We start from the raw sequence: 26,197 nt of genomic DNA on the forward strand, positions 1-26,197 counted from the left end.
TCCCCAGGCCCCCCGACCTAGGCAGGCTGTGTGACCTCATGCACATCCCCACCACCACCACCGCCAGCCCCAGCTGCCTCCTCGGCTGCAGGGTGGGGCTAACAGTGCGAATGAATGTATATCATCAAGCAAAAAGCACTAGATGTTGGTGAGTCACCTTTATTTTATTTATTATTCTAACTTTTATTGTGTTTATTGCGGGTAGGGGAGGGGGTGTTTCCTTTAAAATGCTCTTCCTGAGCCACAAGAACTCGAGGGCCCCTGCCCGTGAGTGGGCAGCTGGCACATGTCACTCCTGCAACATTTCTGGAAAGAAGGATGAGGTGAGCAGGCAGGCCCTCCCCCAGAGAGCTCCCCAGGCCAGCTCTGCCGGCCTCGGCCCCCCCGGAAAAGAAACCCAAACCCCAGAAGCACCACCCCGCCCCCTTGGGCTCATGAAGCTGGGTGTGCATCCCAGCTACCCTACAAGCGGCCTCCTCTCCGTTCTTCCCAGCCCCTTTCCTTGGGCTTCTCTGTGCTCCCCTCGTGGGCACTTCAGCCCCAGCCGGCCTGCTTCCCGCGCGGCCTTGGAAGATGCTTTCATACTTGCCGGGCTCGCCTGTTGTCTGCAAGACCCAGGATGCTCACCCAGTGCACTCCAGCTGATTCTGGCTGGGCACCCTTCCCCCACCACTGGTCGCCTCTACCCTGTGACAGTGCACTGGCCTAGGCAGTAGAGGCGACCAGTCCCACCAGCCTCCCGCTAGCTTGAAGGGAGCAGGTCCCGGGGCCCGCAGCACGCCTTCCATACGTAACAGCTCTTGGGCCGACAGTTCCCCGCCCTCCCCACTGCCTGCCCCAGATCCCGCGCTGCAGCAGCTCCAGTCTCCCCAGGAAGGGTGGCCGAGCCCTTTCCTTCAGGACGCCAGGCGCAGGGAGGGAGCCAGGCAGGCAGGCCCCTCACAAGTAAAGCTTCATGGCCTTGTGCGTCGTGGGGCAGTAGCGGGCGTGGAGCTGGGCCAGCAGTGCCCTGGACGTGGCCTTGAAGCGTGTGCCCTGGCTCTTCTTGTTCCACACGTGGACAGCGTAGGTGGCATTGAGCAGCCGGGACAGCTCCTCGGGGCTGACGTCTTCGAAGTACTTCTTCCAGTTCTGCCAGGGGATGGGGTAGAACGCCTCGTAGGGCAGGGTGGTGACGCCGCGGCAGGCGTGGCTCTCGCCCAGGCTGCGGATGGAGCACCACTTCTTGAAGACCCGCGTGAGCAGCTGCGGGCCCTGGTGGCCCCAGATCCAGCCGTTGTAGTGGGCCACGAAGTCACGCATGCACAGCGCCATGAACTCGTGGTGGCGCTCGAAGGCCAGGAAGGCGCCGTTGAGGACATAGCGGGACTGGGTGCCCAGTGCGTTGGTCAGGTTCCCCAGGTTCTTGAGGACGATGAAGTCCGTGTCCAGGTAGATGCCCCCAAACTTCCACATGAGCGCAATCCTGGAGGCATCGGAGAGCACGGGCAGCACGTAGGGCTCCCACCGCCGCTGCAGGGCCGTGTACCAGGCTGCCAGGGGCGTGTCCCGAAACAGCTCCTCTAGGTCCAGTGGGAGCATCTGGACGTTGGGGAAGCAGCCCAGAAGCGAGAGGCCCAGGTGCCGGGGCAGGGAGGCGTTCCCGCCGGGCAGCCCCTTCATCAGGACAGCCACCCGGGACTCAGGCTGGGCCCTGGCTGCTGACTCCACGGAGCACATGAACAGGAAGTTGGGGTCCGTCCGGTCAGAAGTCTCCAGGAAGAAGATGTTGCCGGGAGGTGGGGTGCCGGAGGGTGGTGTGTGGGGGACCAAGCGCGGGCAGGGTATGTCAGCAGGCAGGTTAGAGAACTGTCCTTGGCCCCCGGGCTCACCCACGATGTGCCAGTACACCATGATGGAGACCAAAAACGTGAACTTGAAGCCGATGATGAACAGGGTGCAGACCCACTGCCTCTGGGCACCCCGGAGCAGCCGCAGCAGGCAGTCGGGGGGCCTGGACGTCATCTCCCCAGATGATATCAGGAGTCTCCAGCAGAAACTGGCTGGTCTGTAAGAGACGAGCACCGCATTCGGGCAGGCTGCTGGCATCCCTGACCCAAGAAAGACACTTCCTTCAAACACCAGCCACAGCCGACGCCGGCTTCCAGAGCCCACAGGCCTGCCAGGTGGTCAGAGCCCCACCTCCGTCCTCATCTGTAAAATGGGGGCAGCAGGCCATGGACTGAGGTCTGAGCAGGGTCCCTTTCACTCTGTGACATACCTGTGAGCTCCCCAAGGGCTGGGCCAGCACCACCTACGACGTGCGGCCAACATGGGCCCAGGGCAGGGTCTGGCCTCTCTGCCTGGCAAGGCCTGTCCCATTTGAACTACCAGGCTGGTAGCCTATGATCTGAGGCCCAGTGCATGCACCTCTCGGTCCCATTCAGTTCCACCAGCCGGGCCTGGAGCTGGTCCAAGAGGAAGAACTGCCAGCAGCCACAGGGACTTTTAGCAGGAGGCTTGGGGCTCTGGGGGGCCTGGGTGCTGGCAGCCAAGCTCGCTCAGGAACAGGCTGGATGGACTCTAGGCACGTGGGCATGCTGGCCGGGTCCCGAAGGCCTTGGGCAAGACATGATGGGGTCTCCTGGGCCCCTGGCTTCCCCAGCCCCTGCCTAGAGGGAAAGGGACAGGGAGGTTGTGCTATATATAGTCTGTGACTTGACTAGTACTGTTGCCCTTGGACTCTCATTCTCTCCTGATGCCCAGGCTGCTGCTGGCCAGCAGCAGGAACATTCTTGGGTGCCCTGCAGGAGGTTGGGAGGAACAAGAGAGGCTTGCGGTGGGACTGTGTGAATGCCTGGGACATGAAGGGCCCCTGGTCTGCGTGAGCCAGCAGCAAGACAGTAATGCTGGAGCAAGGGTTATATTCATTCATTCAGTAAATACTGACTGTCCACCATGCACATGTCAGGCAACCTTCTCAGCATTTCACACATATTAACTCATTAAACACTCGCAGCCACCCTGTGGTGAGGAAACTGAGGCACGGAAGTTCGGTAACTCATGCAGACTCCTCTGGCCAGCAAGTGGCAGGGTGGGGTTTGAACCCAGGCCACCTGGCTCCAAAGTCTGTGTTCTCTCCACTGCGCTATCCTGCCTGGCAGACAGAGCTTGCAACTGCGTGAATGTGCCTGGCGCTTGGGGACTTGGTACACACTGACCTGGACAGTGCTATTTTTTTTTTTTTTTTTTTTTTTTTTTGCGGTACGCGGGCCTCTCACTGCTGTGGCCTCTCCCGTTGCGGAGCACAGGCTCCGGACGCACAGGCTCAGTGGCCATGACTCACGGGCCCAGCCTCTCCACGGCGTGTGGGATCCTCCCGGACCGGGGCATGAACCCGTGTCCCCTGCATCGGCAGGTGGACTCTCAACCACTGCGCCACCAGGGAAGCCCAGTGCTCACTATTAAGAGAGCCCTGGCCACCCTTTACTGTAACCCCAGGGGACAGCTGCATAGTTTCCCCTTTAGAGGCCAGGAAGCTTGGGTGCAAAGCGGTGGGGGACTGGGTGCAGCCTGGGGGCCAACGGGGGCCGGAGTCAACCCCTCCCAGGACAGAGGTGTCTTGTGGCCCGAGGGGGGTGCCAGGAGCCTGTGACTTGCTCCCCAAGGCTGAGGCAGGGAACCGTGACCACGTCATGGGCTGGAAACTGACCAGTCTGGCAGGCCTCCTGGAGACACGCTCTGGCTCAGCAGCCAACCTCCTCTGCCAACAAGAACTCGGTCCTTCCACATGCTCTCCATGCCCGCAAATCCATCTGCAAAAGATGGAGAGAGACAAAGTGAGGCCGGGCAGGCTGGGCCTGGGGCTCCTTTGTTCATTGATTCCTCCACTCTCTGGGCCCCTCGGCCCCTTAGGGAACATGCTTGTGAGAAGAGAAGAGTTAGGTGCAGCCCTGCCCTGGAGGAGCGCTCAGCCTAAGGGGAGACCATTTGGAGAGAGACAAGGACAATAAACTAGATGATGGCTGAATGGAGCAAAGGGGCCAGCAGAGCGGGAGAAGGTGGCTTCCTGGGGGAGGTGACACCTGACGAGAAGGGAATTAGCCAGATGGGCCTCCATGAGCGCTGTGGGGGCCTGCACACCTCTCTCCCCAGGACCCGGCTCAGTGCCTGGGACACAGCAGCCACACAGCAAACGGACTCGCTGTCTGATTCACTCACTCAGCAGCCAGAGGGCCGCTTTAAAAACACAAGTCTGGGGCTTCCCTGGTGGTGCAGTGGTTGAGAGTCCGCCTGCTGATGCAGGGGACACAGGTTCGTGCCCCGGGCCGGGAGGATCCCACATGCCGCGGAGCGGCTGGGCCCGTGAGCCATGGCCGCTGAGCCTGCGCGGAGACTGTGCTCCACAACGGGAGAGGCCGCAGCGGTGAGAGGCCCGTGTACGGCAAAAAGAAAACAAACAAAAAACCCCACAAGTGCGGCCAGGTTGCTCCTCTGCTCAGACCCTGAGTGATGTGGAAGGCCCAGCCCACGAGGTGCTGCGTGTCCCCATACCCTGACCTCACACCCACTTCTCTCCCCATCACCGCCTGGCCTCCTTGCTCTTTCTCAAACCCATCCCCCCAAGCTGCTGTCCTAGGGCCTCCACACCTGCCGTTCCCTCTGCTTGGAACACTCTTCCTGCAGGTGTTCACATGGCTCATTCCTTCACCTCCCTTTGGTCTTCACTCAAGAATCATCTTCCCACGGGCCCTCCCCAGCCCCTCCAAGACTCCAGCTCCCCCACCACTTCATAGCCTCCCCCTTTAGTTTATTCTCCCTGGTACTTATGCTAACATACTGTACGTTTTTGTACTTGTTTGTTTGGGTTATTTATTTAGAACATAACCTTATGAGGACAGGTATTTTTTTGTGTTTGGTGTGTTTTGTTTAGCTTCCAGTATAGTGCCTGGGTCTTGGTATGTAGTAAATAAATACTGAGTGAGTGAGTGTCTCAGCGTGTGGACCAAGTGAGTGAGCGGATCTACGAGTGATCAGTGAATTAATGAATGAAAAAATGAATGAGTTAGCGAATCAGCGAGTCATGAAATGAGCCAGTGAGCATGTGAGTGAGGAAACTGCGGGTCACAGGGAGGGTGAGCTGCCTGGGATCCCCCAGCCGGGGTCGTGAGTGGCAGAGCCATGATGTAAACCAAGAACCTTGTGTTCCCCTGGCCCTGGTCCTCCCCTGCAGGGAGAGAGGCTATTTTGGTCCTGAGTATTTTTAATCCACTATGAACCACACCGATGAGCGCACAGACAGGCAGATGGAGCGAGGCCATGGTTGCTTGGGGGCCCGCAGCGCAGGAGTGACCTGGCTCTGCCACGGTGTGGGCAGTAGGAGGCTGTCAGGGAGGCGGGAGCCCTGGCCGACCGTGGTTGAGGGGGACAGACGCCAGCAGCACCGTATTTGGTGCTGGAGCCCAAGACCCGGGAATAGAAACTGTGTATGGGGCTAAGTTGGCCGCAGCCCAATACCCGTGTGACCTCAGGCCCAAAGCATTCTCCAGGTCCCCTAGATGGGCCTCCCAGCTGCAGCCCGAGTCCTGGCCTTTGTCAGTCGAGCCTGGCGTGTTCCTGCCACCTCCTGTCTCCCTGCCTACCGCTTGTAGCCCTGCACTGGGGAGGTATTCCCAGCTAGCACAGAACTGTGGTCACATCTCTGCTCTAAGCCCTTCTGTGGTTTGTCATCAAGATCCCCTGTGATCCATCTCAGGTTGGAAGCAAGGGCATGGCTGGTGGAGACAAAGGGCTAAAGGTGTGACCAGAGCCCTGTTGACATGGCCCTCGGCACCAGCTCTGTGGATCCCACTTTGGGAGCACTGGCCTCGGGGGCCAGGCTCAGGTGCCTAGAAAAGGCTCCCGTACTGGGCACTCATCACCCCTTCATGGCTTGCACCCACCTCTGCCCCACAGCAGGGGCGCTCCACCCCTGACCCTAGGTGGGCTCCTGTGTCCAGCCCAGGGCAGGAGAAAAGGTTGTAAGTCACGTGTAACTGGGGTTCCCAGGGGAGATGGGGAGGCTGTCTGCTGGTTTTGCTTGCCCAGCATCCAGTCCCACTTCTTTTTTGATGTGGACCATTTTTTTTTTTTTTTTTTTTTTGTTTTGTTTTTTTGTTTTTGCGGTATGCGGGCCTCTCACTGCTGTGGCCTCCCCCGTTGCGGAGCACAGGCTCCGGACGCGCAGGCCCAGCGGCCATGGCTCACGGGCCCAGCCGCTCCGCGGCATATGGGATCCTCCCAGACCGGGGCACGAACCCGTATCCCCTGCATCGGCAGGCGGACTCTCAACCACTGCGCCACCAGGGAGGCCCGATGTGGACCATTTTTAAAGTCTTTACTGAATTTGTTACAATGTTGCTTCTGTTTCATGTTTCGGTTTTTTGGCCGGGAGGCATGTGGGATCTTAGCTCCCCGACCGGGGATCGAACCCGCACCCCCTGCCTTGGAAGGCAAAGTCTTAACCACTGGACCGCCTGGGAAGTCCTCATTCCCACTTCTGATAACAGCACCCCAATTTCCTTTGGGGAACCACCCCTGCCCCACAGATTCCACTCCCAACTCTGGGGTGGCTCCGTGATTCAGGTCTGGCTACTGCCTGTGTCGTGTTCCTCCAGCCACAGTGACTGGCCCCACCCTCTACCTTCAGAGATTAGAAGGTGCCATGGATGCTGGTGACCTGCTCACCGGGAGAGGACATGCACAGACCCAAGCAAACACAAGACAGAAGCCCTCTGGCAGGTACTGCGTTTAGGAGCCACGAACTATCCCAAACTAGAGACAACCTGCCCAACCTCTCATGCTAGAGGGGGTGAAATGGAGGCTCAGATACACTCAAACCCACACAGAATCACAGCCGAGGCAGGACTAGAACTCAGCTCTCACACCAGCACCCAAGCGACTAAATATCAGGGTTGTGAATTCTCCAGTGTTTTCCTCCCATGGGCCCTGGGGGCTGGGAACCAGCTCTGGATGTGGCCTCCGGGGATGCAGGCAACTGCCTGTCCTCTACTTCTGGGACAGGTCACTTAATGCCAGGGGCCTCAGTTTCCTCACCCGTGGAAGGGGAGCGCAGTGACTGCCCTAGGTACTGCGTGCATTTCTACCTGCACTTGGACCTTGCTGGTTCTGCTGTTGGTTGCGGGGCGGGGGGCAGTTTGGAAACCAAAGTCTGTGGGCAGATATGCATTGGAAGGGCAGAGGAGGCACTGCCGGAGGGTCCTTCTCTTCCTGGAGACCCACAGGATGGAGGAGATAGCAGCTGATGGGACCCTGTCCCTGAAATGGAGGGCCGACCCCAACCTGAGAGGAAAGGAGAGCCTCAAAGCAGATGATCACAGCTTCTGAAGATTTCTCCAATCAGCAATCATGCCCTAACCCCACTCCGTCTCGTCCTCTCTTCCTGCTTTCTGTCCTGGTCTCTCTCTCGGTCTCTCCCACCTCTTCCTCTCCCTGCTGCCCCTCCAGGTCTGTCTGTCTGTCTGTCTGTCCATCTCTCCCTCCATCTCTCTCCCTCTCAGCCAACCCTGGGATGCCTTTTTTTGGTCCCTGATCCCACGACCCCACACCGGGGGCAGGGTTGCAATGGAAAGACACAGAGAGAGACAGGGGCCAGAGACCAGGTTGACAGGACCGAAAGGACCTGGAGGGGCAGCTGCCTCTCCCCTCGCCCCAAATAAGCTGCTCCCCGAGCGAGGGACATGAAGGCCCCAGCTGGCACCTGTGCCCCATGCCAAGCAGAAGAAAGAGGATTAATTATGAACTGGGAGGTGTGGGGCTGGGGACCCAGGGGGGATGCAGGGGGTGACAGAGGAGACAGGGCCGTCTGCTGCATCCTTCTGCTTGATGAAGAAGCATCTCATGGGGTCAGGAGGCCCCGGCCCGGCTTTAGCTGGGGTCAGTGTGTTTCTCAGTTCAGCCTGACCACCAGTGAGGGGTGCAGCTATTATTCCAGCTAATCGCAGCCCCCGCTCCCGTTTAACTTTCAGAAAATTTAGGTGACTTGTCCAAGGGACCATAGCTAGTGGCACTGAGGTTGGAGTCTGCTTCCAGGTCTACCCAACCCTGCTGAATTTGCTGTGTGACCTTAGGCAAATCACTTTCCCTTTCTGGGCCTCAGATTCCTTCTGCACAATGAGGAGGGGAGAACAAAGATAACCAAACATTCTAACTGTGGGGACACAGAGCATGTGCTGATCAACTTCCTTGATAAGTTAACATTTTGATAAGATACCCGAGGCTATACACTGAGGTATCCAGGGGAAGGTCACTGGGCCAGGAAATGGAGCATAGAATTCAAACCCAGGTCCCTCCTGACAGCTTCTGTTCTGCCACTAATTGCCTATGTGACCTTGGGCCTGTGCCTGCCCCATATCCTTTTCATCCACAAAGCTGAGGGGGCTTGGACTCTTTGGTCTTAGAACTCAGACCCTCCTGGGTGTGAAAAATCAATACTTAGAGCTTCCAAACCCTACTTGAAGGGTCTGCTGTCCTGTCTACCCCCGCTCTTTCAGGGCATAAATAAATGATTTCTGCTCAAGAATTAAGAGTGACAATTACTGAGGGAAGGGATGTGGGAACAGATGTATATGTATGACTGATTCACTTTGTTAGAAAGCAGAAACTAAAAAAAAAAAAAAAAAAAAAGAGTGATAATTACTAGACATCAGTGATCCTTGTAAAAGTGGCTGTTTTGGGGCTTCCCTGGTGGCGCAGTGGTTGGGAATCCACCTGCCAATGCAGGGGACACGGGTTCGAGCCCTGGTCCAGGAAGATCCCACATGCCGCGGAGCAGCTAAGCCCGTGTGCCACAACTACTGAGCCTGTGCTCTAGAGCCTGAAAGCCACAACTACTGAGCCTGCGTGCCGCAACTACTGAAGCCTGTACACCTAGAGCCTGTGCTCCGCAACAAGAGAAGCCACTGCAATGGGAAGCCCACGCACCGCAGCGAAGAGTAGCCCCTGCTCGTGGCAGCTAGAGAGGGCCCGCGTGCAGCAGCAAGGACCCAGTGCAGCCAAAAATAAAAATAAAATAAAATAAATATTTATATTAAAAAAAAAGTGGCTGTTTTCAGAGTAGAGGTTATAAAATGTTCCACCTCCAAAGCCTGTAAGGTATTCCAAAGCCAGAAATCAAGCAGGCAATTGCTTGCTCTTTGGGGGATATTACAAACAGAAAAATTAGAGAGGCAGAGACCTCTTTTTCCAATAGGAATAAGGCAGATTCTTAGTTCTGAATCTTCCCTCTTCTACTGATGTCAGACAGAGCGACAGGGCAAAGAAAAAATAAAACACAAGCTACAGCATTAGGGAAATCAGGAGCAGGAAAAACCCCTAAACTCCAAGTTACATGTAAGTGTGGCACAAAGCACCTGAGGCCAGCAGATACAGCAGTGAGGGGGGGGGCAGGGGGCACCCAGCAGTGCAATACTGCAGAAATCAACACTTCTAAAAGGAAGATGGGGACTTCCCTGGTGGTCCAGTGGCTAAGAATCCGAGCTCCCAACGCAGGGGGCCTGGGTTCCATCCCTGGTCAGGGAACTAGATCCCACATGCCGCAGCTAAGGATCCCGTGTGCTGCAACCAAGACCCGGCTCAGCCAAATAAGTAGATAAATAAACAAAAGGAAGATGAATAAGATAGGAGCTGGGGGCTCAATGAGCCAGGGGGGGTTCAAGGTTGGAGGCAGTGGCCTCTTTTTTTTAAATAATGGCAGTTTTATTTTATTATTATTTTTGGCCATGCCATGCTGCATGTGGCATCTTAGTTACCAGACCAGGGATTGAACCCATGCCCCCTGCAGTGTAAGTACAGAGTCTTAACCACTGGACCGCCAGGGAAGTCCCCAGCAGTAGCCTCTTGAATCGGGTTGGGTTCTGAGAGGCAACAGAAGAGTGGATGCAGACAAAGGCCATATTTTAAAGGAACAATCCATTCATGTAAAAAGAGAGGAGGGAGTCTTTCAGCAGAGAAATCTAGAGAACAATCCTGGCCTCTCTCCCAATTTCCACCAAAACCTCCTTTTAGTTGCTGGTCCAGGAAAATTCAACTAATTCAAATAGAGAGAAAAAAAAATTGTTAAAGGCATAAACACAACATCCATACAAATATGCTACGTGAGTGAAGAGGGAAAGGAACATTGATGTTCCCTCATGTATAAAGAAGATTCACTATAAAAATACTGCCACAAAACAAATAAAAATTCGAATCCAAAATTGCAGCATGATTTAAAACAGTCAAAACAAAAACCTTGAGAAAGAGTAATTCCAGCTTGAAGAAAGACCAGAAAGCAGAAATACAAGAACTGGAGAAGAAATGGACAGAAAGAGTGATGGCAAGATATGAGGATGTGGACTTCCCTGGTGGCGCAGTGGTTGAGAATCCGCCTGCCAATGCAGGGGACACAGGTTCAAGCCCTGGTCCTGGAAGATCCCACATGCCACAGAGCAACTAAGCCCATGCACCACAATTACTGAGCCCTCGTGCCCCAACTACTGAAGCCCACGTGCCTAGACCCTGCGCTCCACAACAAGAGAAGCCACAACAATGAGAAGCCCATGTGCCACAACGAAGAGTAGCCCCTGCTCACTGCAGCTAGAGAAAACCTGCGCACAGCAACGAAGACCCAGCGCAGCCAAAAAAAATAAATAAGCAAATAAAAATTTTAAAAAAGATATGAGGATGATAGGTGAGAACTGATAGACATGCTACATAAATAGTTGCATGTGTGCAGCAAATTCAAGTTTTGCTTTTTGTAATGTCCTAGAATTTCTTTTCCTTTTAATATTTTCTACCCACAGTTGGTTGAAACTGTGAGTGTGGAACCCACAGATACGGAGGGCTGAGGGTACAGCCAAGCTGTTCTTTAATACAAAGGTTAGAGGGACTTCCCTGGTGGCGCAGTGGTTAAGACTCTGTACTGACATTGCAGGGGGCATGGGTTCGATCCCTGGTCAGGGAACTAGATCCCACATGCATGTCTCAACTAAGAGTTCGCATGCCACAACTAAGGAGCCAGCGAGCCGCAACTAAGGAACCCACCTGCTGCAACTAATACTCAGTGCAACCAACAGCCACTATGGAGAACAGTATGGACGTTCCTTAAAAAACTAAAAATAGGGCTTCCCTGGTGGCGCAGTGGTTGGGGGTCCGCCTGCTGATGCAGGGGACACGGGTTCGTGCCCCGGTCTGGGAAGATCCCACATGCCGCGGAGCGGCTGGGCCCGTGAGCCATGGCCACTGAGCCTGCGCGTCCGGAGCCTGTACTCCGCAATGGGAGAGGCCACGACAGTGGGAGGCCCACATACCGTTAAAAAATAATAATAATAAAAATAAAAATAGAACTACCATACGACCCAGCAATCTCACTACTGGGCATATACCCTGAGAAAACCATAATTCAAAAACAGTCATGTACCACAAGGTTCACTGCAGCACTATTTACAATAGCCAGGACATGGAAGCAACCTAAGTGTCCATCGACAGATGAATGGATAAAGATGTGGCACATATATACAATGGAATATTACTCAGCCATAAAAAGAAACAAAATTGAGTTATTTGTAGTGAGGTGGATGGACCTAGAGTCTGTCATACAGAGTGAAGTAAGTCAGAAAGAAAAATAAATACCGTATGCTGACACATATATATGGAATCTAAAAAAAAAAAAAGGTTCTGATGAACCTAGGGGCAGGACAGGAATAAAGACGCAGACATAGAGAATGGACTTGAGGACACGGGGAGGGAGAAGGGTAAGCTGGGACGAAGTAAGAGAGTAACATTGAAATATATGCACTACCAAAGGTAAAAAAATAGCTAGTGGGAAGCAGCTGCATAGCACAGGGAGATCAGCTTGGTGCTTTGTGACCACCTAGAGGGGTGGGATAAAAAGGGCAGAAGGGAGACACAAGAGGGAGGGAATATGAGGATATATGTATGCATATAGCTGATTCACTTTGTTTTACGGCAGAAACTAACAGAACATTGTAAAGCAATTATACTCCAATAAAGATGTTAAACAAATAGTAAAATAAAATAAAGGTTACACACACATCAAAATATAAGGACTTAGGGGCTTCCCTGGTGGCGCAGTGGTTGGGAGTCTGCCTGCCGATGCAGGGGACACGGGTTCGTGCCCTGGTCCGGGAGGATCACACATGCCGTAGAGCGGTTAGGCCCGTGAGCCACGGCCGCTGAGCCTGCAGGCAATAATGTATTATGAGGAAAACGGAGGAATAAGCACAGCCAACCAAATGGTGACTGGAATAACTTTAGTAACAGGACTGAATATATTTAACTTCAGCTCCCCGCTCCACGCCCCCCTCTAAAAAAGAGATGGTAGGAATGAGGATGACATAATGGAATGACAATGTTCTCTAGTCAGGCAATGTAAAAATGATACAACTAAAGGGTAGGGCAGACAGAAAGAAGGTAGAAAGTAGAACAAGCTCAGTGGTTGCCTTATCTTTAACTGCTAGGGGTAAAAGCTAAAGTAGTAAAAGTTTAAGCAAGTTTTTTTTTTTTTTTTTTTTTTTGCCGTACCGGGCCCTCTCACTGCTGTGGCCTCTCCCGTCGCGGAGCACAGGCTCCGGACGCGCAGGCTCAGCGGCCATGGCTCACGGGACCAGCCGCTCCGCGGCATCTGGGATCTTCCCAGACCGGGGCACGAACCCGTGTCCCCTGCATCGGCAGGCGGACTCTCAACCACTGCGCCACCAGGGAAGCCCAAGTTTAAGCATATTTAAAGTACAAAGGTCATAGTAAGAAGGATAATACTACCTAATTTTACTGCATCAAATAAGATACATCATTATGTCATGTAACACTAAGAAATTAAAATGCTGCCAATTAAGCAACGTTACTTTGCTTTCTTATTATGTAGAATTTTTCTTTTGCAAGAATGTTTTAGTCAGATTTTTTAGCGTTTATTTTTTTCTTTTTTGGCTGCACCGCACAGCATGTGGGATCCTAGTTTCCCGACCAGGGATCAAACCCTCACTCCCTGCATCCCTGCATCAGAAGGGCAGAGTCTTAACTACTAGACCACCAGGGAAGTCCCTTAGTCAGATTTTAAAATCACCTATCACACCTGTGCACTCATAAGAAGGAAAATAAGTGAAATAAATTTAGTAGGGTATTCCTGAAACTTCACCACACGTAAAACCTGAATCTTCTGAATGACTTCAACTCGGTGTCACTTATGTCTGCGTTTTCCTACATGGTACCATCAAGTCCAGTTTACACAATGGACTTGAGCACCTGAGGATTTTGGTAGCCATGGGGGTCCTAGAACCAGTTCCCTGCATGGCTACCAAGGGACAACCATATATTAATCTTTGGCCCACACTTACCATCAAGTGTGGGTGATACAGCACCTCTTAAAAGAGTGCTTCACTCTTGTCTCCAGAATTTTCTTCTGAGCTGTGGACACCTCTTCAGGTTGTCATGTCACTGCATGTGCAGGAAGTGGCAACTATCATGAACACCACCTGACTGAGAGCTTCCAGAGGCACTGGGATGGAAACAATAGATGCCTTACTTACTCAATACAGTGTCAGCTGAAACACGGTAGTGACAAGGGAAAGGAGAGGATGAAGAAACAAGTTACATTTAATGTTGTTCATAGAAGACAAATAATAGATACTATTTAAAGAAAGAAGGAAATAAGAGGTTTTTTTTTTTTTTTTTTTTTTTATCTTTTGGCTGCATCGGGTCTTAGTTGCGGCACGTGGGATCTTTTGTTCCGGCAGTCAGGCTCTTTGCAACGCGCAGGCTTCTCTCTAGTTGTGGCACGTGGGCTCCAGAGAATATGAGCTCCGTAGTTGTGGCACGTGGGCTCTCTAGTTGTGGTGTGCAGGCTCTGTAGTTGCGGGGCATGGGCTTAGTTGCCCCGCGGCATGTGGGATCCCTGACCATGGATTGAACCCACGTCCCCTGCATTGGAAGGCGGATTCTTAACCACTGGACCACCAGGGAAGTCCCTAAGAGTATTATATAAAGGATAAATATAAATGCAGCCACTAGAACAAAAATACAAGCTTTCCTAAATATCAGACAATTTTTTTTTAAATCAAAGAAAACAGACCACACAGTCAAAGAATAAAGAATATAGCCCTCCCACATGCACAAAGACACATATATACATATGCACACAGCACGGGAGAAAAGATAACAGACATCAGTCACATCAATAAATATAAATAGATTTAACTCACTTATCTTTACAAAGAAGAAGATTTTTAGTTTAGATCTCAAGCAAAACCAAACTCTATCCTGTACTTGAGAGACAAACACCAAAAAACGTGATTTAGAAGGTTAAAAGTAAAAGAATGAGCAAAGGTTTAAAGACACATACAAACAAAAACAAAGCTGGGGCCATAATCTTAGTATCTGACAATGGGAGTTAAAGCCAAACATCACTGAACGAGACAAAGAAGGGCCATTTATAATGCTAAGTGGTATAATTCACAATGCACCAAAAAACACTGCAGCAATTTTCAGGAAGAAGAAGCTACAGGGATATCAGAATAACTAGATTGAAACACACTAATAACAGACTTCAATTCACCTCTCTCAGCCCAAGAAACACAAATAAGAATTCAGAAGACCTACAAAATAATCAGAAGGTACTACTCTGTATCCAACTCTCAATTCACTTTCTTTTCAAGAGCTGATGCAACATTTATGAAAATTGAAAACCTTAGCAACACCCATAAACATAAAAAATGCAGACATTTTATAATCACAAGGCAGTATGACTAGAAATTAATTTAAAAGTCAGGAAATTAAAAAAAAACCCTCTCTTGGACAATTCTTGAGTCAAAAGGGAAAATACAAACTGAATTTATAGGATTTCTAGAAAAGAACCATAATCAAAATATCATGAATCTGAATCTATACGATACAGCTGCAGAAATAATCAAAAGAATATTTACAGCCTCCAATACATGTGACAAATAGAACAGGACAGTTTAAAAGAGGGAAAGAAAACACCAGGCTAAAAATGTTAGAAAAAGAACCACAAAATAAACAGAAAAAATAAGGAAAGAAAGATTACAGTAGAAAAAGTTAGGAAGCAGATAAGCAGTAGAACTAAGAAATAGGGCCAAAAACTGGCTCTTCGGAAAAAATTCAATAAAATATATAAATCACCATTAACCTAATTAAGGAAAACAGAAAGTGAAAGGGATGAGGAGAGCACCCAATGCAAACTAAGACATGCCAAATGGGAGAGTAACCAAAGAAGCAGAGGAAAACTTGTTTTAAATCATAAGATAGTACTTTGCAAATAAAATTTAAAACCGGAAAAAAATAATTTCTAGACAAATGTAATAAATCAAGCCTGTTCCTGGAACAGATAGTCTAGACAGGCCAACTTTCACATAAGAAATAGAATTATACAAGATCATTAAGAAACAAAAGCAACAGGGCAAGACATTTTTAGAGAGGAATTTTACAAACTTAAATAACAGAAAATTCCAATGCTTTTAAATGCGTTAAATAGCAAAATATATGAAGGAACACTTAAAAAAAATTTTAAGTATAACATAGACACCAAAACCTCACAAAGATTGCACGGGATACCCTACTGACCGATATTGCTTATGAATATTATTGTAAAAATCCTAAGACAAGCAAATAGAATTCAGCAGCACAGCAAAAGAATGAAACATCAAAACCAAGTGTGGGGTCTTCCCCGGTGGTGCAGTGGTTAAGAATCTGCCTTTCAGTGCAGAGAACATGGGTTCGAGCCCTGGTCTGGGAAGATCCCACATGCCGCGGAGCAACTAAGCCCGTGTGCCACAATTACTGAGTCTGCGCTCTAGAGCCCGCGAGCCACTGCTACTGAGCCCGCGTACTGCAACTACCAAAGCCCATGTGCCTAGAGCCCGTGCTCTGAAACAAGAGAAGCCACCGCAATGAGAAGCCCGCACACCACAACGAAGAGTAGCCCCCGCTCGCCACAACTAGAGAAAGCCGGCACACAGCAATGAAGACCCAACACAGCCAAAAATAAATACAATAAATAAATTTATAAAAACAAAACAAAACCAAGTGGGGTTTATTCTTGGAATGCAAGGGTGGTTCCATATTAGGATATCATTAATATAATTCATCCTATTCCATAGATATAAGGAGAAAAATCATACTGTCATCCCCAGAAATGGTAAAAAAAAATTTGATAAAATTTCCAACACTCTTTCTGGATAAATTAGGAATCAATGGATACTTCCTTAACAAAGTTGTATATATCACCATCAAAGCCAAGAGCCAGCTTCATAGGGGAGTGTGAGTACTCAGCTTCACACATGAGGGAACTCCTATTGAAGACAGGAGAAAAACAAAGGTGCCCAGCACCATCACGGACACTGGAGGTTTTCATCAAAGCAATTTGACAAGAGGAAGAAATTAGAGCTATAAAAACTGAATAGGAAAAAAAAACAAAAAACAAACCTGAAAAGAAAAAGTTGAAACAATTATTATTTTCATATGATACTGCTGTATACCTGGAAAAGTCAAGAGAAACTATTGAAAAACTACTACTAATAAAAGAATACTGTAAGGTGGTAGGAGACGGAGACACACACACACACACACACACACACACACACACACACACAAGCAGACAGAAGCAGAAGATATAATGAAAGAAAAGACTCCCACCTACAGCCACCACGATACTCCGGGTTAAACTTAACAAAAGATGTTCAAAATTTACATGAGCAAAATTGTAAAGCTGCTGACAACACAAAATAAAGTTGAACAAGTGGAAAGTTGCACTATGTTTTTAGATAGAAGATTCAGCTTTATAAAAATGTCGATTTTCTCTAAGCCAATTTATAAATTGCACGTGATTCTGGAATTCAACAAGTTGACTCTAAAGTTCATCTAGAAAAATAAAGAAGCAAGAACCTACAGGAAAACTCTGAGGAGGAGGAACACGTGAGGAAGGACTGGCCTTTTATGAGAGATATTAAAACACAAAGTACCAATAATTAAAACAATCTAGTCTTAGCATATGAACAGACAGGGCAATGAAACAAAAGAAATCACAGAAATACTGGGTTGGCCAAAAAGTTCGGTCAGGTTTTCCATAAGATGTTACAGAAAACCCCGAATGAAATTTTGGCCATCCCAATAATACGGTACTTGCATATCCAGTAAAGGCAGTGTTTCCAATCAGTAAAGCAAAAATGGATTTTTTAATACAGGTGTTGGGCAAGCAGAGAAGCCACTAGGGAAAAAGAACCAGATGAATTCATACCTCAGAATGTGCCCTAGGATAAACCCCAAATATAAAATAATAAATGTTTCAAACAAAACATGGGTGAATTCCTTTATAACCTTAGAGTTGGAAAGGTTTTCTTAATTATGTGTGAAATCCAGAAGCCATAAAAAAAAAAAAAGAATAAACTTGACTCCTTGAAAAAAAAAAAAAAAAACTTCTCAAAACTTTCGCCAAATACCAAGAAAGTCAAAAATACAAATGACAACTTGGGAATGACTTTTGTGTCCCTCAGATCCCAGAAGTCTAATTTTTCTAAGTTATAAAGAGATCCCACAAATCAAGGAGAAAAAAACCCAACAATCCAAAAGAAAATGAGTCAAGGACAGTTCACACACACACACACACACACACACACACACAAAATGATGCTTAAACAGGTAAGCAAGACGGGGGAGCTTTTTGTAAGTAAGAGAAATGCAAGTCAGAACACTCAGCATCTCTCACCTGTCAGATGTGCATGAATTCAAACCTTTGACAACACATTTTTCTGGCAAGGCTGTGAGGAAACAGGCCGCCCCCCTCCCCCGCAGTGTTGGTAGGCAAGCCAAATGGTCCTGCTTCAGGGGCGGAGGGCAAGTGAACAACATCTATCAAAATCCCACATACACGTGGGACTTCCCTGGTGGCGCAGTGGTTAAGAATCCGCCTGCCAATGCAGGGGACACAGGTTCAATCCCTGGTCTGGAAAGATCCCACATGCTGCGGAGCAACTAAGCCCGTGCGCCACAACTACTGAGCCTGTGCTCTAGAGCCCGCGTGCTGCAACTACTGAAGCCCACGTGCCTAGAGCTCGTGCTCCACAACAAAAGAAACCACCGCAATGAGAAGCCCGCGCACCGCAACAAAGAGTAGCCCCCACTCGCCGCAACTAGAGAAAGCCCGCGTGCAGCAACGAAGACCCAACACAGCCAAAGATAAATAAAATTAAAAAAACAAAATTAAACATACACGTACCCTTTCGCCACGCCAACCCAGTCTGTGAAAAATTCTACAGATAAGTGATATTTGTATTGGTCATAGGTTTGTTTGCAACTGCAAATGCTTAGAAACAACCCAAGGTCTTTCTTGAAGGGACTGATTAAATACTCAGTGACACTGATACCATGGAAAACAATGTCTGCTCCCAGAGGGCAGGGACCAAGGCAACTTCTACTCATTAGTTTGGTCCCACATGGCCAGCACAGACCCTAGCACATAATAGGTGCTTAATACATTTTGTTTGTTTGTTGCGGCCTCTCCCATTGCAGAGCATAGGCTCAGCGGCCATGGCTCACGGGCCCAGCCGCTCCGCGGCATGTGGGATCTTCCCGGACCGGGGCACGAACCCATGTCCCCTGCATTGGCAGGTGGACTCTCAACCACTGCGCCACCAGGGAAGCCCCTTAATACATATTTTTTGAAAGAATGAGTAAATAATCCCTAAACTGCCCAGAAAGTCAGGATCAAATGAGATAACCAACCTAGGGGAGTGGCATCTGCAAACTGTAAACCATGAGCGGGTGCAGATTACAACTGTTGGAAAGTGTAATTGGTACGTTCTGCCTCTCCATCTGAGGGTACAAAATAAGGTCAGAGGCTGTGTCCCTTAATATTGAAGTACCTGAGTACTCACCTGCCCCAGGAGAGAAAAGGTGACAGTCCCAGCTCAGCATGGCTAGTAAATGGGGGAGGGGGAGTAGGGTTTGCCTCAGGGATGCCTGCCTCCAAGTCTCGGACCTCCTCTCTTCCCCGAGGCCATCCCTCCCTCCCAGGGTCACTGCTGCTCTGCAGTGAAGCCTGGGCTGAAGGTCAGGCTGCCTGGGGCCAGCTTCTCATGAGCAGGATGGAGTCACTTTCTGCTCAGTTCAGGGAGCTATAAGACACCATGAATCTGGACACTCACACATTTGCTCTCAGGGAAACTGGGCTGGGAGGACTGGGGGCTGGGGTGCCACTTTATGCAGAATGGTTAGGGATGACCTCTCCGAAAAGCTGACATTTGTGCAGAGACGAGAGGAAGCGAGGCACATGCTGTATGGATATCTGGGGAAAGCGTGTCCAGGGAGGAAAATCAGTGAGTGCAAAGGCCCCAGGCATGTGTGCCTGAGGTGCTGCCAGAGTAGCAAGGTGGGAGGATGAGGGCACCAGGAGAGGAGGCCAGAAGGATAAGGGGACACTGGGCCATAGGGGGGCCTTGAGGGAGGACTTGACAGCTTATTGGGAGGGGCTGCCATTGGGAGATTTTGAGGAGGAAAGGGTTATAGTGTGACTCATGCCTTTTTTTTTTTTTTTTTGCGGCACCCTGCGGCTTGTAGGATCCTAGCTCCCTGACCAGGGACTGAACCCAGGCCCTCGGCAGTGAGAGCGTGGAGTCCTAACCACTGGACCGCCAGGGAATTCCCTAGTGTGACTTATGTATTAAAGAAATCTTTGGGCTCCCCTGGTGGCGCAGTGGTTTAGAGTCTGCCTGCCGATGCAGGGGACACGGGTTCGTGCCCCGGTCCGGGAAGATCTCACATGCCGCGGATCGGCTGGGCCCGTGAGCCACGGCCGCTGAGCCTGCGCGTCCGGAGCCTGTGCTCTGCAACGGGAGAGGCCACAGCAGTGAGGGGCCCGCGTACAGCAAAAAAAAAAGAAATCTTTAAGATCTGGCTGCTTTTTAAGACTAAACCCCAGGGGACATGCGGCAACAAGAAAGCAGTTATGGGGCTATTGTGATAATCCAGGGGAGAGGGAGCGTAGACAGGAAAGGAGGGGGAAAGCTTCTCTGAACAGATTCCCCCAGGCTTCTCCCTGTCCCGACAGTGCCGTGGCCACAGCCCAGCTCAGCTCTCCCGGTCTCTCTGTCTCTGTCGTGGGACCCACTACCCCAGCCTCCTCCCTGGCTTCCTGCCTCAGCCCCAAGAAGGTCTACAGACCCCACAATGCTGAGACCTTGTGGGCACTTCCCCTCAGCGCTGCCCCTCTCCAGGCCCACGACCTCCAGACCAGCCAAGCTGGCATCTGCCATTTTGCTCAAACCATCAGGCTCTGGAAATTCCAGGTTTCTGCAACATGCTCTTCCCTCTCCCCAAAATGTCCCTCCACACTCCCCTGCCCAGGAACTTCTGGAGCAGAAGAGGTAGGAAGTTTGCCACTTGCCAAGAACACGCTGCTTGTCAGGCACCCTACCAAGCACCGCTCGTCCTGTGTCTTCATGTCCACCACGGTGGCCCCTTTTACAAACGACAAAACTAAGGTACAGAGGAAAGGGGCTACCCGGCTAGTAAAGGTGGGAGGCAGGATTTGCACCCACCCAGGAGTGTCTGCTCCCCACTCTCAGGCCTTCCTTCCTCGGTCTCTCCTGACCTAGGTGAGTAGAGCCGCCACCTCCAGGAAGCTACCTGGATTTTGGCACAGCTCTCACTGTGGCCCGTGGGCTGGGTCCCCAGTGCTGCACTCACCAGCACACAGTAGGAGTTCGTGGCTACCTTCCAAAGGAGCACTGTGTAAGCAGCACTCACTCCAAACTCTGTGCTTCACCCACAGTCTAGACCACCAGCAGACCTTCAGAGCCCACGGGCAAGTCCTCTGGGGAGGGGCCAGGGTGAATTTGGCCTTGGAGTGAACTGGGATCACAGGAAAGTGGGCAATGAGCCAGATGCAGCCCACCCCACCGGAGACTGTAAATGACATTAAATTATGGAGGGCCTGGCACATAGCAGATGCACCATAAATGTGTGAAGACTGACTGAGTGGTGAGGGATACAGGAGAGCCATCCTGAGACCCTCAATGCCTTTGAAAATGATGGTAAAACCTTGAAAGGAAAACCAACTCCTCTCTATTGCTCAAACTGGGAATTCCAAGTTTCTAAAACATGCTCTTCCCTCTTCCCAAAATGTCCCTCCACCTTCCCCTACCCGGCAACCTCCTAACCATTATAGGTAAGATGAGGGCCATTTGCCAAGAATCCACCACAATTGCTGTCCCGGTTCTCTTCATACCTTTGGGTACTGCCTCTGTATTTCCACAGCACGCATACACAGATACTTCGCCAACAGTGGGATCACAGCCGGTGGGGCTTCCAGTCTTTCTAGAGTGTGTGTGTGTGTGTGTGTGTGTGTGTGTGTGTGTGCGCACGCGCGCACATGGTAGAGGTGCGGGGGAGGTCCAGTCACCACCCTGCAGTGACACCTCCTGCTTTGCTCTTTATCTTGAAGACTTGAGGTGAGGGCACATGACATGTCAGCATTTTGGTAATACCCTTCCTAGTCCTTTTCTGACGCCTCCACTCACACTGAGCAGTGTTTACACAGAGCTGTGGACAGGAGACGCACAAAAAGTGATCCTATTACACCCACCGTTTTACACCTGGTTTTATTTTTCACTTAAAAATATGCGGGGCCCCTGTCTTCTAAAACTAGATGGTGGTGGTAGTTACATAACCAGACCCACTTCTTAAAACTCATCGAACTGTACGCATGCAATGGTATGTAAATTCTACCTGAATAAAACTGTTTGGAAATATATGCTCTGCCTTCCCATCATGTCAGTAAACACAGCTCCATGCCCTAACTTTCCAGGGCTACATTGTATCTCATCATCTGTATCCCATCTTGACTACTTTGACTACTGGAAATGTGGCTTCTGTCTTTTTGCTTTTATAGACAACTCTGCGGTGAGTTTCTTAGCACTTACATATTTGAACACATCCTTAATTACTTCTATAGGACTGGCTCCTAGAAATGAGCTGCTTGGGTCAAAGGAAATGTAATTTAAGGTTTTAGGTACAGATCATTCACTTGTCTCTGGAAGGGTTTTAAAAAGTCCAAGTTCTCTCCCGTGTCAGGGCGTGCCCACCTTCCTATTCTCTCACTGCAGGAAGGGATGGGCGTGGCTGAGTTATCATTTTTTAAAAGCTCCCTGTCAGGCATGGAGTTATGTGGTTTAATAATAACAAGAGTGTATATTTCCTGAGGGCTTGCCATGCACAGCCAAAGTTTAAAGCGGTTTTCCTTCAGTAACTCGTTTAATCCTCCCAATAGCTGCAGGAGGCAGGTCCTCTTACAATCAACTACAGCTTGAGTTGGAAATGAGGCACAGCTGGGATTCAAACACCCTCTGCCAGGTGAAAGGAGCCAAGTTCACCTGGGGCTGCACCACGGCCAGGAGCTCAGATCTTACTGTGGTAATGAAGAGGTCCTTGAGTCTGAGTCTCAGTTCCCGCATCTGTAAAATGGGGCTGACAGCACAGGATCGCTGAGAGGGTTTTAAAAAGATCAGGTAACAAAGCGTCTGGCTCAGTTCATGGAAGCCTGCCCTCAACTCAGGCCCGTGGGAAGAAGCAATTGAAGACTTCAGACAACTGGGAGGGGAGGGGTGCCTCTCTGGCCTCCGCATCTGTATCTGGGACAATGGCTTCTGTGCTTTCAAATCAAGCCTGCTCACAGAATGTAAAGATCTCTTTTCCCGTTTTCTCACGTTCACCCAGCAACTCAGACTTTGCACAGGTGTGACATCCAGAAGGCTGTGTGCTCCTGCTGGACTTGGCTCCCGCTGGGTGAGCGCATGGGCACAGGGGTGGCTGTGCAGGCACCCACAAGGAAGGGAAGGGGAAGGGGCCCTCCTAGCCCTGTGGCCAACCCTGTGGAGCTGGAAGCTCCTGGACTCACTGGGGTCTTTCCAGAGAGAAGACAAACAGAGGTAGACAGGGGAGGAAGGGACGTTCACTCACCAAGCACCAGACAGAGTAAGATGGGTACCGCTTCCCGATATCTACTAGAGATGGAGGCTCGGAGAGGAAAGCGATTCTCAAGGGCATGTGGTTAGTGCAGGGAGAGCCTTCTTTGAACCCAGCCCTGCCATTCATCAGCTGACTGACCCTAAGCAAGGCACTTCCCCTCCCTCTGGGGTTTGTCAGTGGGGGTGATAACACCTGCTACCTCCCAGGGAAGCAGGGAGGACTCAAGGGAATGAGGCGGGCAAACAGCAACAGGGAGCTGGGGACCTTGGGTGCAGAATCCTCTCTCCACTGATGCTTTTTTTACCTCCTTCTCTAGGAAGATCAAAGACGATTCATAAGATGTCCTCCCAGCCCCCTCCCTCACGCCTCCTGTCCTCATCAGCTCAGAAGATCCCTCTGGACCAGTTCCAGACCCCTCCCACCTCCTGCATCCTCTGGGACCTCATTCCACCGACCTGCCCCTCCTTCTCCAGGGGCTGCAGCCACTCCCTCTTCTGGCTCTTTCCCATCAGCTTATAAGTGCAGTCAAGTCTACCTCATTGAAAAGCACATACACAGATAAAGTAAAATAAAAAGTAAAAACGTGCTGCTCAGCAGCAAAAGTAGAAGCCGAATGATAACCTGGGAGAAGATCTTTGCCGCAAAGAGACCAGAAAAGGGGCAAATATCTCATTGATGAACTCAAACAAATGATTAAGAAACACACAAAGATCCTAGATGTTCATACTCTTTGACCCAGTAATTTCATTTCCAGGAAATAACAAGAAATGCACACTCATAGCCCAAGGAAGTAGGCAATGGTACAGTCCCTTTGGAGAGCCTGCTGGCTCTAGGTATAACCATTCTAGAGGTTCATATACAGTGACTACCAAGTAATTCCCTTTCCAGAAAAAAATCTGACAATGTATAAATTTATGTATGAACTCAATGTAACATCTAAAAGAGCCAAATATTTTTAAAAACCCAACAAAACATAAATGTCAAATGAGATCCATTAACTAAATAAGCATACCAGGTGCTCCCGGGTGTTTGTTGAAGGAGAGCACAGATCGATTTCAGAGACCCCAAGGGGCCTCCACAGAGTAGTCAATCACTCAGCATTTGGGGGAGACCAAAAGGGTGTCCTTCTGAGAGAGGGGTGGCTTTTAACCCTCTCAGAGCTAGAGGCTCAGCTGAGTTTGACGAGGAGGTGGGAACTTCTACCCGCAGGTGTCAGATGCGGAAACTGAGGCCAGGGGACTCCCCTAGCACGAAGAGGAGTGGACTCTGCGACTGGACCTCCGAGCCAGAGCCTCTCCCAAGCACACCACTGCTCCCACTGGGACTCAATATTTCCCAGCTGGAGAAGAGGGAGGGAGAGAAGCACGCCCGAAAGAGGGAGTGGTCTGAGGATCCGGATCCCTGAGAGCGAGCGCTTAGGCCCGACTTTCCCCGCTTCCCGGATCCGACCCAGGCCGTACCTCCATCTGGAGAGCACTTCCCCCTTGTCGGCCGTCCAAAGCCTCAACATCCCTAAAGGCCCGGGGGGACGCCTCGCATCCCCCGCAGTCTCCCTCCAGCCGGCCGCTCCCCACCCCTCTCCCCAGCGGCGCCCCCTCCCGGGCCAGGGGCGAGCGCAGCGGGCGGCGAGGCCTCCCGGGGCGATTTCTTGCCCCCAGACAGAGCGGCGCGAGTCGCCCAAGGACGCAGCGCGGGCCGGCGGAGCCCACACTCGGACGCGGGCTTCTCGCCCCCGCGGGCCCTCTCTCCCGCCGAGGGACCCCGGGCCGGGCGGCGCTGCCCGGAGGGCTCCCGGGCGGGGTGCGCCCTCCCTCCGCGGGCCGGGCTCCTGGCCCAGCCGCCGCGCTCAACTTGGGGCGCAGCTGGGATGGAGGCGGCGGCCGGGGGACCAGGGCGCCCAGTCGGTGCGCACACAGGGTCCCTCCGCGACAGGTGGCCCGGGCGGGCGGCGGCCGAGCCCTCCCCACCCCTCCGCAGCCCCTGTCCCTTCCCCTTCCTTCTCGGAGCGCTCCTCCCCACCTGTGCACGGGGAGCCCCCAGGTCAGTATCCCGGAACCCGCCCAGCTGCACCCTCCGCAGAGCCCCTCATACCTCCAGCTCCCGCGGCTCCGGGAGGCAGCCAAATGGACCCAGCGGCCCGGGCGGGCCGGCAGGAGGCCGGCGAGGCGGTGGGAGGGGAGTGCCCCGAGCCCGGCAGGCGGGAGCACCGCCCCTCAGGCCCGGGGCGTGGTCAGCCCCGCCCCGCCCCGCCCCTGAGGGGTCCCGCGCATCTTCACCGCTCCCGGCGCCCGGGGCTGGAGCAACACCGAGCCGCGGGCCAGCAGGTATGGTGCGCTCGCCGTGCCTCCCTGCCGCCTGTTCTATGGGTTTATAATCCCATTTCCCCTATTTAACAGATGAGAAAAACGAGGCTTAGAGCGGTTAAGTAACTCAACGTCAAGCAGCTGAGAAGGGGCAGTATCGGTATTTGAACTCGGGCCTGCCTGACGCTACTGTACCTCCTCGCAGCGTGACCCGTGCTAAACGTTTTGCCTGCATCCCCCAGTGTTTTACCTTCGCCGCTCTGTCCTTTCCCCCCTCACTCTCCTCCTGGTCCACTGCACACTTGCTGTGTTGTCTTCACTTCCTCCTCGCCCGTCCTCTCACTCAGCCGATGACCAGTGCCCAGGCCACTGAGAAAATGCAAACACTCCATCCCAGCCCCGGGAACAGTCTGCCTCTTCGTATGTGCCGTTGAATGAACGACTCAGAAGAAAATTCCCACCAGCTTCCACCACCCATCCGTCCACCTGTTGAGACGGTGCTCAACCTCCCATTCCCTCTGGGGACCAGGCTGAACTGGCCCAGCTGGCCCGGAAGCCCCCTCCACTTGTCCACAAGATCCCACCCTTCAAGCAACACTGATCCAGTGATTCTGCCCTCTCTCCCCTCTCCTCAATCATTCCTGTCAATTCACACGCTGTTACTTCTCCTATCCTAAAACGAAAAGCAGAGAGAAAAACAACAACAAAACACTCTTACGACCCCCCTCTGCCCCCTCCAGCTACGGCTGCCTCATTTTCCCCTTCCCTTTACAGCAAAAGTCCTCCAAGGTTTGTTTCTCCAGGCTGTCTGCAGTCTCTCTCCCCCATTCTCCTTTAAAACCCATCTAATCAGGCTCTTGCCCCTCTCCCCACTAATCCCCCAGATC

General features: G+C 51.4%; 1 protein-coding gene across 6 annotated transcripts; it reads right to left on the reverse strand.

Moving 5' to 3' along the window:
- Positions 1 to 152: 152 nt before the first annotated feature.
- Positions 153 to 25,193, reverse strand: A4GALT (alpha 1,4-galactosyltransferase (P1PK blood group)). Of its 6 annotated transcripts, XM_082634500.1 has the most exons (4): positions 25,099 to 25,120; positions 13,368 to 13,528; positions 3,692 to 3,794; positions 153 to 2,193 (listed from the first exon to the last, which is right to left on the reverse strand). In XM_082634500.1, the coding sequence occupies exon 4, from the start codon at positions 2,086 to 2,088 to the stop codon at positions 940 to 942; it is 1,149 nt and encodes a 382-aa protein (XP_082490626.1). In that variant the 5' UTR covers positions 2,089 to 2,193; positions 3,692 to 3,794; positions 13,368 to 13,528; positions 25,099 to 25,120; the 3' UTR covers positions 153 to 939. The 6 variants fall into 6 exon arrangements, with proteins under 6 accessions (XP_082490626.1, XP_082490628.1, XP_082490625.1 ...); XM_082634502.1 differs by lacking the exon at positions 13,368 to 13,528 and having other exon boundaries at positions 153 to 2,047; positions 25,099 to 25,193; XM_082634499.1 differs by lacking the exon at positions 13,368 to 13,528 and having other exon boundaries at positions 25,099 to 25,193.
- Between the last annotated feature and the right edge of the window lie 1,004 nt (positions 25,194 to 26,197).

This window comes from Mesoplodon mirus (assembly GCF_964341445.2).
Source record: "Mesoplodon mirus genome assembly, chromosome: 11".
In the NCBI taxonomy this organism is placed as follows: Eukaryota; Metazoa; Chordata; class Mammalia; order Artiodactyla; family Ziphiidae; genus Mesoplodon; species Mesoplodon mirus.

Bases quoted from the DNA above. Each gene is read 5' to 3' on its own strand.
- A4GALT (XM_082634499.1), bottom strand. From the start codon at position 2,088: ATGCCAGCAGCCTGCCCGAATGCGGTGCTCGTCTCTTACAGACCAGCC.